At 41.0% G+C, this 14,166-nt stretch overlaps 1 protein-coding gene across 1 annotated transcript; it reads right to left on the reverse strand.

Annotated features, from left to right (window-relative positions):
• Positions 1 to 103: 103 nt before the first annotated feature.
• tfr1b (transferrin receptor 1b) lies at positions 104 to 12,420 on the reverse strand. The gene is made up of 19 exons (XM_035142736.2): positions 12,356 to 12,420; positions 9,619 to 9,671; positions 9,219 to 9,444; positions 8,258 to 8,447; positions 7,578 to 7,715; positions 6,384 to 6,468; positions 5,898 to 6,020; positions 5,679 to 5,774; positions 5,439 to 5,578; positions 4,903 to 5,072; positions 4,693 to 4,812; positions 4,474 to 4,559; positions 4,333 to 4,396; positions 4,183 to 4,250; positions 4,028 to 4,095; positions 3,756 to 3,846; positions 3,410 to 3,637; positions 3,147 to 3,296; positions 104 to 2,962 (listed from the first exon to the last, which is right to left on the reverse strand). The coding sequence occupies exons 2-19, from the start codon at positions 9,649 to 9,651 to the stop codon at positions 2,750 to 2,752; spliced, it is 2,289 nt and encodes a 762-aa protein (XP_034998627.1). The 5' UTR covers positions 9,652 to 9,671; positions 12,356 to 12,420; the 3' UTR covers positions 104 to 2,749.
• Positions 12,421 to 14,166: the final 1,746 nt, after the last annotated feature.

Genomic DNA, 14,166 nt, shown 5'->3' on the forward strand with positions numbered 1-14,166 from the left:
TTGACTGTGAATGTAAAATGGCACAACTCCGTGAAAATGGTGCATTTAATCTGAAAGGCAGGCCACAGGAAGCAGAACACTGAACTGAGACACATACACATGATGCTAAGCAAGAGGATTTATTTCTATTCTCTGCAGAACGTGGGAATCACAGAAACATCATTGCAAAAATAATTCAAGTGCAGGAACTGAACACGTTCAGATACAGTTCAACTTTTAGCGACCCAGTGAAATCCAGTTTCTGAACTCTTTCTGATTCTTGTAACCAAAGTCACAAAGGAAAACAGTGACAAGCTGAACAGAACTGACGTGAGGAAACAGCGTCTGACTGAGTCTGCTCAAATAATCTGAATAATGAAGCACGGGATGTTGTTAGGTAAGTGTAACTAAATAAAGCAGATTTTAAATGTAGTTCATATTAGGGGGTTATACACTTCTTTTCTTCTAAAAGCTCCATCCACTTTCGCAGGTTTTCATTTTGAAGCTAAAACGTAACATTTAACTTTTTTTAATATCAGTTATAGAATATGTTGTATTTCTTTTCATTCTAGGGAAAACACTGAGTGTCCAACCTTTATAGGGATAAAGTGTTAAATAGAGTAACAACAGCCACGCTCTGTGTGTATCAGTAGAAACAGAACGAGTTGGTCGAACCGTAATTTGAAGGAAGGTTTTGTCAGGTTGGTAATTTGGTTCAGGTCTGTTGAGCTTCACCTCAGTAAAGAAACACAGTAACATGCAGGTTAAGTGGAAGCATGGATTTAAAAACACATGCAGAGAAAGTTATGGTTTATCTGTGGTGATTTTAAAGTCACAAACACAAAGCGAGAGAACTAGACTGACAGAGCAGGTATGTTGCAGACTATACTGTGCTATAGTACCATGATATATTATATTATACGCTATAATATTCTACTGTGTGTGTACTGAGCTGCTTGATTGCAAAACTTAACAAAAGTCTGAAGCCCCATTCATGGTGCATTCATTTATTTAACAGGGAGGTGGTGTGATGCTTCCTCCTTCTATCAGCGGAGCAAGACACTGGTATTCTTCTCTTCTGGGCCTTAACTTGAGCTTTTATTTGTTTTATTTCATGTCTGGTGCCATTTGAAGTAAGCCAAATTAACATTTAGCAGTTCCTGTTGGAAATGTACTGATAAATATGCACATGTCTACTCACTGGATTATTTTGAGGCAAGTTCTCAGTCTTCAAAGATTTCCAAGTGGATTTTTTGACATTTATTCACAATGGATATTGGAGAAAAGATAACCTCCTGAGGTGTAGGTCACATTGACTGACGTTCATATGTGTTTCATGTCAGTGTGTGAAGACTGGATTGAGTTATGGCTAAGAGAAGTTAAATGTTTCACTTAAATTCATACCCAAGTATCTTTTCCTCCTGTCTCAGCTCTTCAGCACCCCCATGTGGAGGCTTGTGGCTTTGTCCTGACTAGCATATATATGTGTCATTTCAATCAGTTACTTTACAGAGCAGTAAATAATTCCAGCTCCCTCTGTAATTTGAATCCTGTCAGAATGGGGCACATCAGGTTCTGTTGTGTTAAGATCATAGTATGTATCAGAAATGAAAGCACAAGCAAATAAAGAAATCAGAAGCATGTGCACTCTGGAGGTCAGGGGGACTGCGTCTTCGCACGTACACACACACACACACACAAAATCCCCAAATAAAAACAAATAAATATGTAAAAAATTAAACTCTGGGAAACACTGTCCCCGACAAGTTGTTCCACCCTTGAAGTGAAATATGAGAGACGCTGCTCCCGATAAATACACATGTACTGTTAAACACACACACACACACACACACACTGGTAGACAAAAACTACCATCACTGCTTGTCATTATGGAAGACCCTGCTTCCGATAATGGGAATAAATTATGGAAGGCACTGCTCCCGATAACGTCACGATATCATTAAGTGCTCTAAAGTCGACTGTGCAACATAAATGGCTCTCTCGCAAAAAGTTCAGTTAAACGAGACTCAAGAGAAAAGCGTATATCGTCTACGGGCTTGTGGCATATAAATAAATATGTCCTTATATCGAGATAGTTTCTTTTCTGGCCTTAATTTCTCTCTTTGTAAAGTTCTTTTGATGACAGAGCAAAGTGCCATAGATGTAATTTTATAAAACTACTATATTAATGGTGCATACTCTCTTGGACAAAAGAAACAAAGGCCAAAAAAGAAAAGCCAAACTTTACCCGGGGCTCCACTTTGTCAGCAACAGCTGAGGAGTCGTTGGTGTAGCAGATGCTGCCGTAGAATCCGACAGTATAACCGTCATAATTATGGAAGGCACTGCTTCCGATAACGTCGTATAAAAAGACAAACGATAACTTTATAGTGGGCACTGCCACTGATAAATAAAACTTAAGTATAAATAAGGTTTCTCAGTGTTTTCAGGTCACAGCAAAATGCTCGTACAAGTGCGATGTGATTGGGAGGGGGGGAGGCTTATCAGAAGCTTTTGATTTCTAAAAGGTATTTGGTTCACCACTGTTTTTTTTAAATACTTTTAAAAACTTCTGTCTCCTCCTGGATCTTCATGGGACAGATAATCTGTTCCCTCGTTAAATATAAGCATGTATTTAAAGAGCAGGACCTCTGATTGACAGCCTGTGCTCGATGTGCTGATACTGGAGCTCCTTCCTCCGCTCTACCTGAAAGTTAATTTCAATCACACACACACACGCACCCACACTTGCATCTCCGCACCCTCCTCTTCAGATCTCGTCATGGATGCTCCAGATGTCATTCACCATGGCGTGAGCACACCCCTGCAGGTTCCAGGTGGCGAGGGCCAGCTGGATGCGGAGCTGCTCCATGTCCGTGGTCTCACTGATGGACGCCAGCGTGTGGGGGCCGCGGCCCAGCAGGAGGTGACGGAAGGGAGTCTCAGTAGGCGACACGTACGGAGAGAGGAGGTTTCGCTCAACCTAGAATGACACAAAAAGATCAGAATGCACGAGTGAGATGCTGTGAAATACAACGACAGGATTACGTCCCCAGACACTGAGAAGCTTCGTGTAGTGTTGGTAACGACATTTGCTTTTAAGAATTATGTTTGATTAGCTTGTAACTTGTAAACATGCAGGTGAAAACACGGCAGAGACGTCTGACCCTCATGATCCTGTCGTTGATGGTCCGACAGCTCTTCTGGTTTTCTAGGTCACTGTTGACAATGGTCCTGCCGATGCTCTCTGTGGCCCTGTTAAAGGAGCCTCGTGCGCCGCTCAGCCAGGCGGGGCTCACGCCCTTCAGCTGACCGGACTACAAAGACAAAAATGCAAATCAACAACACACACTTTTATGAGTCAGATCACCGAGACACTGAATAAGCCCCTCGCAGATAAACATGTGCTTCGTATAAATGCTACACGGACCTGTACGAGCTGGTTGATGCGTTTGTAGACCCGAATCGAAGCCGTATTGACCACGTTGGTGTATCGGGTCACGTCCAGACTGAGCAGGTGGTCATGGACCAGTCGCAAGGCCATGAGGCCGGCGAACTGGGCCGCCGCCGCCGTCATCTCACTGGTGTGGTGGTTGGTTTGGTAGTTGAGGTGATCCATGTTGTCCAGGTTGGTGCCGTAGTAAGAGTAGGACTCAGTCTTTGGACACAAACATAGACAGAGACACACACAAGTAACTAGAGGAACCAACTCGATGTGAGAAAATTTTCATCCATTTTCAGTGGATGTGCACAGTTGTATTAACTTCAAGACTCACATTGGGAGAGATGAAGTGGAAAGACACGGCAGGAATTCCAGAGAAAGCCACGAAGGTATAGGCGGGGTCGTCCACTGACAGCGGCTTTAGTCTGTTCACATGAGGATGTGAAGTTATCGTCCAAACAATAACTTTTCTTTTCAACATGGCTTTAATATTCCTTTGAGACTAAAAACCAATAAAAACTAACTTCACAAAAAGGAAATGGAAGCACAAACATCAAGTAACTTTTGTCAAGCTAAAAAAAATTCCAAAACTGGTTTCCTCCTTACGTATTTTTCTCCCAGTTGCTTTGTCCCATCATGTCGTACACGGTTCCAGAGCTGATTGGACTCTTCACCTGTGTGAACGAGGCACATTACACTCAGTATAAACTCCACCTGTTTTAATGAAGGAGCTGAATGACCCTGCTGTGACGTGTCGTTACCCTTTTCATCGTGTTCTCAATGAGGGTGTGGAGCAGCGGACTAGCTGAGGCCGTGAAGCTGCCGCGACCTTGTGGAAAGGAAAAATACGCTGTTCACTCATATCATACTGAAATATAAAGTCATCACATTACAGTGTGTGGTGGACATACCCATAACTATTCCATCCAGGCTAATGTAGGTGAAAACACTTTTGTCAATAGAGGACATATAACCCTAAAAAACAAAACAAAGATGTGTTAAAAATAAATTTGAACAGTACATATTTTCTTTAAAAGACTTGTAGTTCTTACCTCCAACCACTCGGTGGCACCAACATTTCCATACTCTCCAGCGCTCCAACTTGCAAACACGATGCTTCTCCTCGGCCTGAATCTTTCTAGAGAATGAATTATAACGTTAATATCATGCAGAGGGATAATCGTCGGCCCATATCACCAAGATCTCATCACCAGCGGGCTGTCAGGAGAAACTCTTTATCACATTACTATGGAGAGAGTTATATTTGTTACCGTTTTCCACCATATCTTTCACAGCCTTGGCCAGCTCCATCAGTACAGACGTGCCGACAGCGGCTCTGGCGTAGCCTTTACCCCAGGCGTCTCTCTGAGCTCCCAGGACCACGTAGCGATCTGTCGACAGCAAAACAACACAAGCATTGAAAAAAAAATCTAATCCCTACGGCAGAGGATCGGAGTGGAACATGTTTCGTTCTACTCTACCAGGATCGATGAATCCTTTGATGACTCCGAACACGTTGCGGATCTTCGTGTTGACCAGCACGTTGTTCACTTCTACAGTGACGTTCTCGACACCTCCCAGTCTGTAAGACACAGAGTCGAAGCCGCCTTTAAAACCGCTGCTCGCATCCGACTCAGGGCCACCGATATTCCTGGAGAGGAGGACAAAGACAGGCGAGTGAGGGACCGGTGAAATGTGCCAGAGGGTCCACAGCTGTAGCCACGTTTACAGTTTCCATGTGCACTCAGCCAGTTCAGCTAATTTTCAGTATTTGAGGAATTTGTCAAGTCTTTCAGAAACTATTTAACTACTTAAGATAGATCATGTATAAACAACACAGGGTTTAGCAGGTGTTTTAATTTACAGTCTTTGTTTATACTAATAAATACATTAAGAAATACTAAACTACTAAAGTAGAGATGAATATTTTTGTCAAGAGCAAATTTGAGCCTAACACTGATACAGGGTTTCTTAACTGTTCATCAAACTAAATTCATTGGAGTCTGTGTGTCCTTACTGTAGAAGCGTAGTGGACATTTTGGCGGTGATGGTCTGGGCTGGGATCTTGGGGAGGCCAGACGACTGAGTCGGGGAGAACTGGGTGTGGTTGAAGGAGGGGAATCCCGGCGTGTACGGGTCGCCTGAACCCAGATGGACCTGAAGGGGACATGAAAACAAAAATCAAGACACAAAGTAGTTTGATAATTAGGCTTGAATGGTGTGTAAAATTTAATTAAATGTGTGTGTACAAACGTACGTGTCCATATAGATCCGTGTCCCCTTGATAATTGTAACCTTGAGTGTCGGGGTAGATTAGAACAGCAGAGGCTCCTTTTCTTGCAGCATTATCCACCTGATGGAACATAATCAAAAACAATAGAAACATTAAAAAAACAAGCCAAGCTCAAGTTTCCCAGAAACCTGGAAGTCAGTGCAACTGATATGAGACACACGAGAACCTGAAATAATCATGTACCTGCTCTGCAAACGTGATCTTTCCTCTGCGGAGCAGCAGAACGCTGTCTTTCAGCTCAATGCTCTTCTTCTGCAGAACATCCAGGTCTTCCTGACGACCGTAGTTTCCATAAACCAGTTTACCCTTTGTACAAACAAGTCAAACAGACCATTACATTCAGCATCCAATTGTATTTTTATACAAACTTACAGTTAATAATTTATATTTTATAGGTACAAAAGCTAACGCATTAATGACATTTTAAAAAGGAATTTAAAAGTCAAGACTAAAGAGGGGCAAGGACAAGATTGTTTATGACAAGTATTTAAGTTCAGGATACTACGTTAAAATCTCCCGCACAAAAGGACCTGTATATCTAATTAAAACAGAACCAGTGATTGGAGAGGCTTTAAATCACGTGACACAAGGATGGTGTGTAATTTGAACTCTAATCCAAATAAAAATATATATATTTTACACAAATTTTACACTGTCTGATTGACCCACCTGAACTTTCCCAGTCTTGCTGTAGGCCAGATACCCCGCAGGTTCAAAGACATCCGACCCAAAAAGGACACGGTTTGGACGTGTGCTGTCGATAAGAAGATAAGAGCTTGTTACTACATCATTCTCCGTGTGGACGGGACACACCAGCGAGGGGCACTTCATATGTAGGGGGAGGGGCAAGGGAGAGGAATTGGGACTGGTCCCTAGACTTGGTTTTAATATCTACAGTGGCAGAGATAACACTGTTGAGAAGAGCGAGAGAAGACTGGAGACGGTCGGGGACAAAAGATTCATCGAGCAAATGAAGAAAGAGCTGGATGACGCTCCATTGGTACCATCAAGTTTATCGGGGAGCTCTTTCTCGCTCACATGCTTAGCAAGGCTGTTATGCAGAGCTGCATCAGGAGTCTCCTAAAGAACCAAGATGCAGAGTCTCTTGAGTGCCTGTGAGAGCTCCTTCAGATTATCGGCACTAATCTGGAGATGGTCTCTGCCAAGCGGGTCATGAACTCATACGATGAACAAATGCATGTTATTGCATAGGATGAGAAGATGTTGAAGAGGACAACAAACCCCAAAAGGAGAACATGTCTAAGACTGACTTGCGGCAGAGTTCCTGAGACCGAGGGTGCAGCATCAGTCTCAGCTCCCCAGCTTGAGTCCACTGTGGACGAGAAGCCGGAGCTAAACTTGGACAAATGTGGACAAGATGATCCACCCCCAACCTCTGCCATTCCTCTGGACTTGACTCACTACTAAACCCAACCTGTTTATTTCAACATTTTTATATCTATAATATATTAATATTATTATTCATGTAATATAATACATATCGTAAATTTTTTAAGCTGATTCTAAGTAAATTATGAAGGAATGACAGGACAGTAAAATAGGGTTAGGTCTCATATTAAATCAAATTAAATCTTGATATTAGATAAGTCAGCGATGAGGTCAGAGACTCTGAGAAAAAAAGATGACTAACTTCCAGAAATAAAGAAACTCAATTAGGTTCCATAAAGCAGCCCTCTTGATCTTGAATTACAGCGCCCCCAACAGGCCAATAAGAATGCGGCTGTCAAAACTCTCGACTTGAGTTTTGCCACCACCCTGAGGCAAAACCGAGACCGTACAAAGAAATGTTCTTGAATAAAATAATCCGAATCAACTCATTCATCGGATCCGTGTGGTACCAACCTGTCTGGCGTCTGCAGCTGGACGTAGTGGGTGTCCGTCCACGGGTCCATTTTCAGCTGCTTGAATTCATCAAAGATGCGGATTGCCAGATTTGCATCCTCCACACTTCCTGCCGAACGACTGGGCAAATCAAAGTCCCTGTGAAAGGACATAATCACATTTCCTCCTCAACTTCGTCTCACTTCAGTTTTCTGAAATGTCTCGGGTACAGTTTAATCTCTTCTGAGAAAAGGCCAACGGATGACTGGTGAGTTCTTGGTAGACATAACGTGCTTTGTTTCCAGTAAATAATGGAAAATGTTTCAAAATGAAAAGGAGGTGGTTTTGGAATGAAAGTGAAGAGGCCGAGCTGATTACAAGGCTTTAGGAAACAATGGTGCTATTCAACTCTGATGACCAGATTGTTGTCGGAAGACGGAAGACGTCCGAGTTGCAGACAGTCTGGTGTCAAAGCAGATTTTATCACGATCTTATGAGTTTATAAAGATGTTTTTTAATGGCCAAGCCTCAGAAGAACAGAAGTCTTTGGTTTTTGTAACTTGGGATAATTTCCTGTTTTTGTAAATTTCTTGTAAATTGATTTGTTTGATGGTTGACTGTGTGCATGGTGAGGTTTCCTCGTTTCTGGCTTCACCTTCATCATGACACGTGGTTTGAGAGCAAACACATGTATTCTCTACCTCAGAGTCTTGTCAAAGGCCTGGCTGGTGAGTTTCTGCGTCAGAAGTCGGTTGATGTCCGTCCACTGCAGCGGCAAATCAGGAGCTGGTACAAAAGGGGGCGGTGTCGGTGGTACTGGACCCCCTGCGGTCTCCGGCTCCGTGTTCAGGGGCTCTGCTTTACGGTGGCTGATGTAACCAATCAGGTAACCTGACAGAGGACCAGTGACAGAAACTGATTTAAAATGGGACCCAATCAACACATCGGCTGGTTTGAACTCATTACAGATAAAATGATTACGTCGCCAGTTTGCCGCTGCTGTTTATTAACTTAACTCCATATGACAGTTGAAGCAGACACTTTGGGTCAATCTCAAAAAATCATTCACACTATAGAAAAACAACATTTAAAATATGCAAGAAATAAAATCTGTAAATACAATCAAAAAGAATAGGAACAAATTATGAGAAGAAAAAGATAACAAATCCAAATAAAAGGATTAAAATCCATAAAACGTATATAGAAAAAGTTGAACTCTGCACAGCTACTTTAACGATCCCACTTTATTACGTTGTAAATCATTTATCATCATTTAATTTGGTCTTTGCCTTGTTTATCTTTAATATCTTGTCTTCGTGCCTTTTTGATGTTTTAAGTAAAGCACTTGTTACCTTCTTGCCTCACGTCGAGGGAAGAAGTTTTACAGATGTATGTGCAACATATGCAGCAACATCCTATTTCATAAGGTGAAGATTCTGTTGTAAGACGATTATTTATGATTTTTTTGTAATAATTTGTTTTCCTTATGACAGTTTATTTAATTTCTTTTGCACTGTTGGTCGAACAAAACAAAAAGATAAAGATGGTTTGTAGTGATGTGCATAAAAATAACAGATAAATTAATAACAAATTAATAAATAAAGATAATTTTTTGTTGAAGCCTTCAACTCATGTCTTGTTGGCATCATGGCCGTGACCTACCAGTTACAAATATCAGCAGGGTTGCCAGGGCCAGGAAGTAAATATGACGCCGGCTCTGACGTGGTGGCGCCGGCCTAAAGCTCGGAGAGCCGCCCGCCTGGCCCGCGACCTCCGTGGTGACCTCCGTGGTGTCATCTGCGTCGCCGTCGGACAGTTTCACCTCGACGTGTCTTTCTCCGTCCTCCGCCGGCTGCAGGGTGAACCTGCTGTAGCGCTCGCTTTTAATCTGAGGAGAGAAAAACAAAAGACGAGGTAAGATAAGAGATTAAAATATGACAGAAATGTGGCCCTGACAGAGAAGCTGCAGGAGAGGACGAGCGGACAAGGCCATTTTGTGTAAAGTTAAGGTTTAAACTCATAATAAAGTAAAAATTTAAAAATGTAGATGGCAAACACTCACCAGGCTGTTAAAGGTGGACCTCACTCGATCCATCGCTGCTGCTGTTTCTGTTCCTAAAGACAGAAAGTGGAAGAGCGAGTCGATGAGGTTGTTTGAGCAGCAAATGAGGAACGCACATGTGGAGGGGGAGGAGGACGTCTTATAGGTGGTTCCGGTTTAGAACAGAGCAGCTTTCTGTGGGCTCTGCAGGGCGGAGAATGTTTTCTCTATAAACACGTTCCTGTTTCCTGAGGCATAAACATAGACTGGGGCTTTACAAAGTTGTATTTTCATATACAACATATACTGTACATGTTTAACAAACTAAATATATCTGCATCGATTATATTCTATTATATACGATATCAGATTAATCTATAGCTAAAATGAATTGACAGCTACAGCCCTTAACAGATTCATGGATACATTTTGTATTTTATCTGTATTCATCTGTATTTAGTTCTCTGTTTAGTATGAGGCCATGTTTCTGTACGCAGGTTGAATTCAGGTCATTTACTATAAACAATAGTTCACTGTCTGTCTGTGATAACTGTTAAACCTGATAAACTTGATACCACAACAAACAGCAGCGTCTCTATGTCTCAGTGGGACGGAGGTAACTGGATATAAACCTTATATTACCCAATTGTAGCTTCTATTATTTTTATGGATGTTAAAAGCTTAAATTTCTGTCATACATTCCGTGTCTTATTCTTTTAATCTTTTATGACTGCATGTGTTTTTATGTTATTTTTTAGTGTTTCCACATATTTTTTTATTTGTGAAGCACTAAGTAACTTTGCTTTGAGAAGTGATGTATAAATAAAGATATTATTATTATATTTCCCTTGTTACGTCAATAAAAAGTGAGCAAAAGAAACTTGTTTTTGTTATGACTTTAATCAAAATGGGTGAAAAACATTTTTGAGTCTGTTAAAGGGTTAATAGTTGATACTTTGTTGTATTACTAACATTAACAAAATAATTAGGATAACTAACAAATGCAGATAACTGAGAATAATTTTAGCGTTTAACATTTAATAGTCAGTGCTTCAAAAAAAGCTGAAACTTGTTAATTTTCTCTTTCTCGTAACCATGAAAGTGTTTTTGCTTTGGTTTACTTCACTTTCGTCATTATTCTGAACAATTTATGAACCAAACCATGAGCTGAAAACTATTAAAGAGACATTTAATCAGTCGTGAATGTTGTTTCCAACGACATTAAGGTCTCATGTCTCACTGCAACTTCTCATGTGACATCCAATAACTGGTTTGACCACTTCACGCAGACACTCAGAGATCATGAGACAGCTCTTCCGTGATAAACTCGACCTTTTCCACTTCACAACAATACTTAGTTTTTGGCTGCGTTTCATTGATAAACCTGTCAGCTGCAGGCTTCTCCGCGGAGTCAGAGCTGAAGGGGGACGTGTCCATTCCATAATGACCACTGTTACTCGTCTGCTTCCTCCCACTGTGGGTGGGGACTGACAGAAAATGCACCGACCAGTTCACCACATCCTTATCCCTGAGATTGAGCAGGAAACAGAAATGTTTTCGTCTTTCCTTGAAAGATAACAAATCTGCAGATGTGTGTTGATATGACATCTTGTGCTACGTGATGTGTTGGAGGCCCCGGGTTTGGTGAGGTGTTCTTATTCAAGTGCTCGGTCTGCTTTCAAGCACCCACATTAAAACCACCAGTCCAGTTTCAGTCCCCTGTTCTCAGCTGCTCTCCAACCGACCCCACTCAGTTTTATCCCCACAGTCTTTTAATATGATTCCTATGACAGGAGTGTTCCATTAGAGCATCAGACTGACCACCTCACAGCTGCAGAGCTGTAAAGACGAGCAGAGTATCGATTTCCTCCTGACGATGAACGTGCATTATTCTCAGTGCCGCCCTGACTCTGGGGTTTGCTTTGTGGAGCTGCAGACACAGGATATAAACACGTCCCTTATGGTTTCAATAGCCTGGTGTTCATTCATTAGGACCTGCGAGATACAGCATCAGTGGCAAGCGTTAGCTCGACCGCCATAGTCGTACACTAATAAAGAGTTTCTGTGGATATATGAGCTGCATTTAATGTTTTCTGTAAGTATGGAATATCATTTTTTTGGGGAGAGCAGTGAAAACAGTGATCACAAAACAGCAATATGTGATCAATTACCTCTAACTAGCAACTATATTGTCAGTTAATTAACTAAATGATAATTACTCCATTTTTTTTAACTCCATACATATCTTGAGCTTTAGTTATATGTAGATAGATAGAGAGATAGAAAGATGGATAGAGAGAGAGAGAGAGAGATAGATAGATAGATAGATAGATAGATAGTAGAATAGATAGATGGATAGATAAATAGAAAGATGGATAGATAGATAGATAGATAGATAGATAGATAGATAGATAGAGAGATAGATAGATAGATAGATAGATAGATGATTTCTCCTGTCACACTATTTTACATCTTTGACCTCTGATATCATTATTCACTTTTAACAAGAAGAGAGAGAAGTATATGTAAGAGTTCTTATATCTCTTCATATTAAATATCTCTTCCTGTAAATCGGGACATTTGAAACGGAATCAATCCGAGTGGAATAATGTTCGGGAAGTGTCGACGCGTCACTCGCAGCGTCGCGTTTTATCCTTTTTTTAAGCTCAGAGAATAAACACATTTAAAAAGAAGACATGAAGCCAAAGATGCATATGTGTAAATGTGTAAATGAATAAATGTACAAATGAATAAATACCTTCTGCAGCGGGCACGTCCGTCCTGCGGCTCCGCTTCCGTAAATGATCCCTTCCGCTTCCTGGGATGTCGTCACACATTAACGGGCGGATTAACTCATTTACGGGCCCGGGACTAGCCCCCCACCTCTGCTATTATCAGTCGTACAAAGTAACAATTTATTACATTACATGTGTACATACAGTATAGATTCAAATTATACGATATTATCTTTTATAATTGCATTTATAACCTAACTAGCAATTCCTTTATTTCAATTTCACCTATACCTTATTCAAGCATATTATCCTGACAGACACTTTTACTTTTCTCAGGAGCTACACTTTGTTTTATTCTATTTAAAACAGTATTAAATGCATACATCCATTTATTAGTGTATGGGCTCAGTGGTGATATACCATATACAAGGGGGGGTTTCTGATTTTACTACTTTCTACTCTTTTTTCTCTTTGTGCTCACTCTATATGTGAATGCTGCCTAATAAATGAATTATATTCACATTATTTATTACTGTATTTAATGTATTTAGTGAGATATTTGCATTATATTTTATATTTGTGGTCATGAGCCTCCATGTTATCACCGAGAGGTGTTTAAAACATGACAGGAGTTCACCTGTGGCAGATTGAACAGCTTGGACGTTGGTTTATTGAGCCACATGCCTGTACAAGATCCCACAGTTCACACTCACATGCACATCAGCACAAAATCTGAGCCATGAAATCCGAGGGAACTGTCTTCAGAAGTCTCGGATAAAACTGCGATGGACGAGGCATATATCACGGTAAGAGAATGAAACCAATTCTAAAGCTTTGACTGTTTCCTGGAGAAGAGAGAACCTCAATAAATGTGAAATGGAAGGAAGGCAACGAGGGCCTGGGTCAGGGAGGTTATTTGCAGCATCATTAGCGAGTGAGGCAAGTGGAAAAATACATCTAAAATAGACACTGATATGAAGTCCTGTGGCTGCAGACAGACATGACAATGTGTTCGGATCGCTGTTTCAGTGACAGTGGTAATTACTGCTCCTGGTTCAAAATAGAAACAGAGAAATTCTTTTATTGGCTTTCGCAACAATTGCATTTTGTTTCTTCCAAGACAAGAAAATGGTCTGGACTGAATATTATTAATAGAGCAAATCATTTTTCAATGTCTAACATGAGAAAGGAAAGAATTTCACTTGACTTAAATCCAGTTTTACAGATTCCATCAGGCAACAAATGTGAGCAAGAGCGGAACGGAGGTGCTAGAAATAGAGTTTGCACTACTGAGACTTCTCACTATGTGCATCTGCGCCTGTGTGTGGCGTCTGTTCCCACTTGAACAGTAGGTGGCAAAATTTAATTGGGACCGAGCACATCATGTCATAGCAACACCGTCCCAGATGGTGTCACTTGCGTGCTTTGTGTTAGATTTACTTCTCATCTCTGGAGAGAATTAAACCTCCGTCTCTGGATAAGAAAACAATTTGTGTGTAGCAGCACAGACGGTTTCCAGTATGTGAGAGGCGGTCTGTTACAGTGGCAAGAAGAAGCAGGTGAGACCATCTGTAAAATCTCCATCTGTGTGTTGTTTAAAAATCTGGTCAGATTTATGTCTAAGTTGCATTTCTGTGCCAACACATTCTATTTTTACATCATAAGACAGTTGCTCTTATTGAATACATCTTTAAAATATTCAGTGTAGGATGAAAAAGTGTGTGAACCCCTCAGCTGATGAAATGAAGTAAAGCAACACTATTTAACTTTTACTGTTACCCTCGTTTTTTATAGCATCAAATAACTAATTAAAACCGAACTTACCAGAAACATG

Source organism: Hippoglossus stenolepis, chromosome 19, assembly GCF_022539355.2.
Source record: "Hippoglossus stenolepis isolate QCI-W04-F060 chromosome 19, HSTE1.2, whole genome shotgun sequence".
NCBI classification, from domain to species: domain Eukaryota; kingdom Metazoa; phylum Chordata; class Actinopteri; order Pleuronectiformes; family Pleuronectidae; genus Hippoglossus; species Hippoglossus stenolepis.

What these genes read in the sequence shown, in the direction of transcription:
- tfr1b (XM_035142736.2), bottom strand. Translation starts at nt 9,651, where the DNA reads ATGGATCGAGTGAGGTCCACCTTTAACAGCCTG. An exon ending in CCTGCTGATATTTGTAACTG is followed by an intron (nt 8,448 to 9,218) that starts GTAGGTCACGGC and finishes GTCCTCTGTCAG; the next exon opens with GTTACCTGATTGGTTACATC. An exon ending in ACACGGATCTATATGGACAC is followed by an intron (nt 5,579 to 5,678) that starts GTACGTTTGTAC and finishes TGTCCCCTTCAG; the next exon opens with GTCCATCTGGGTTCAGGCGA.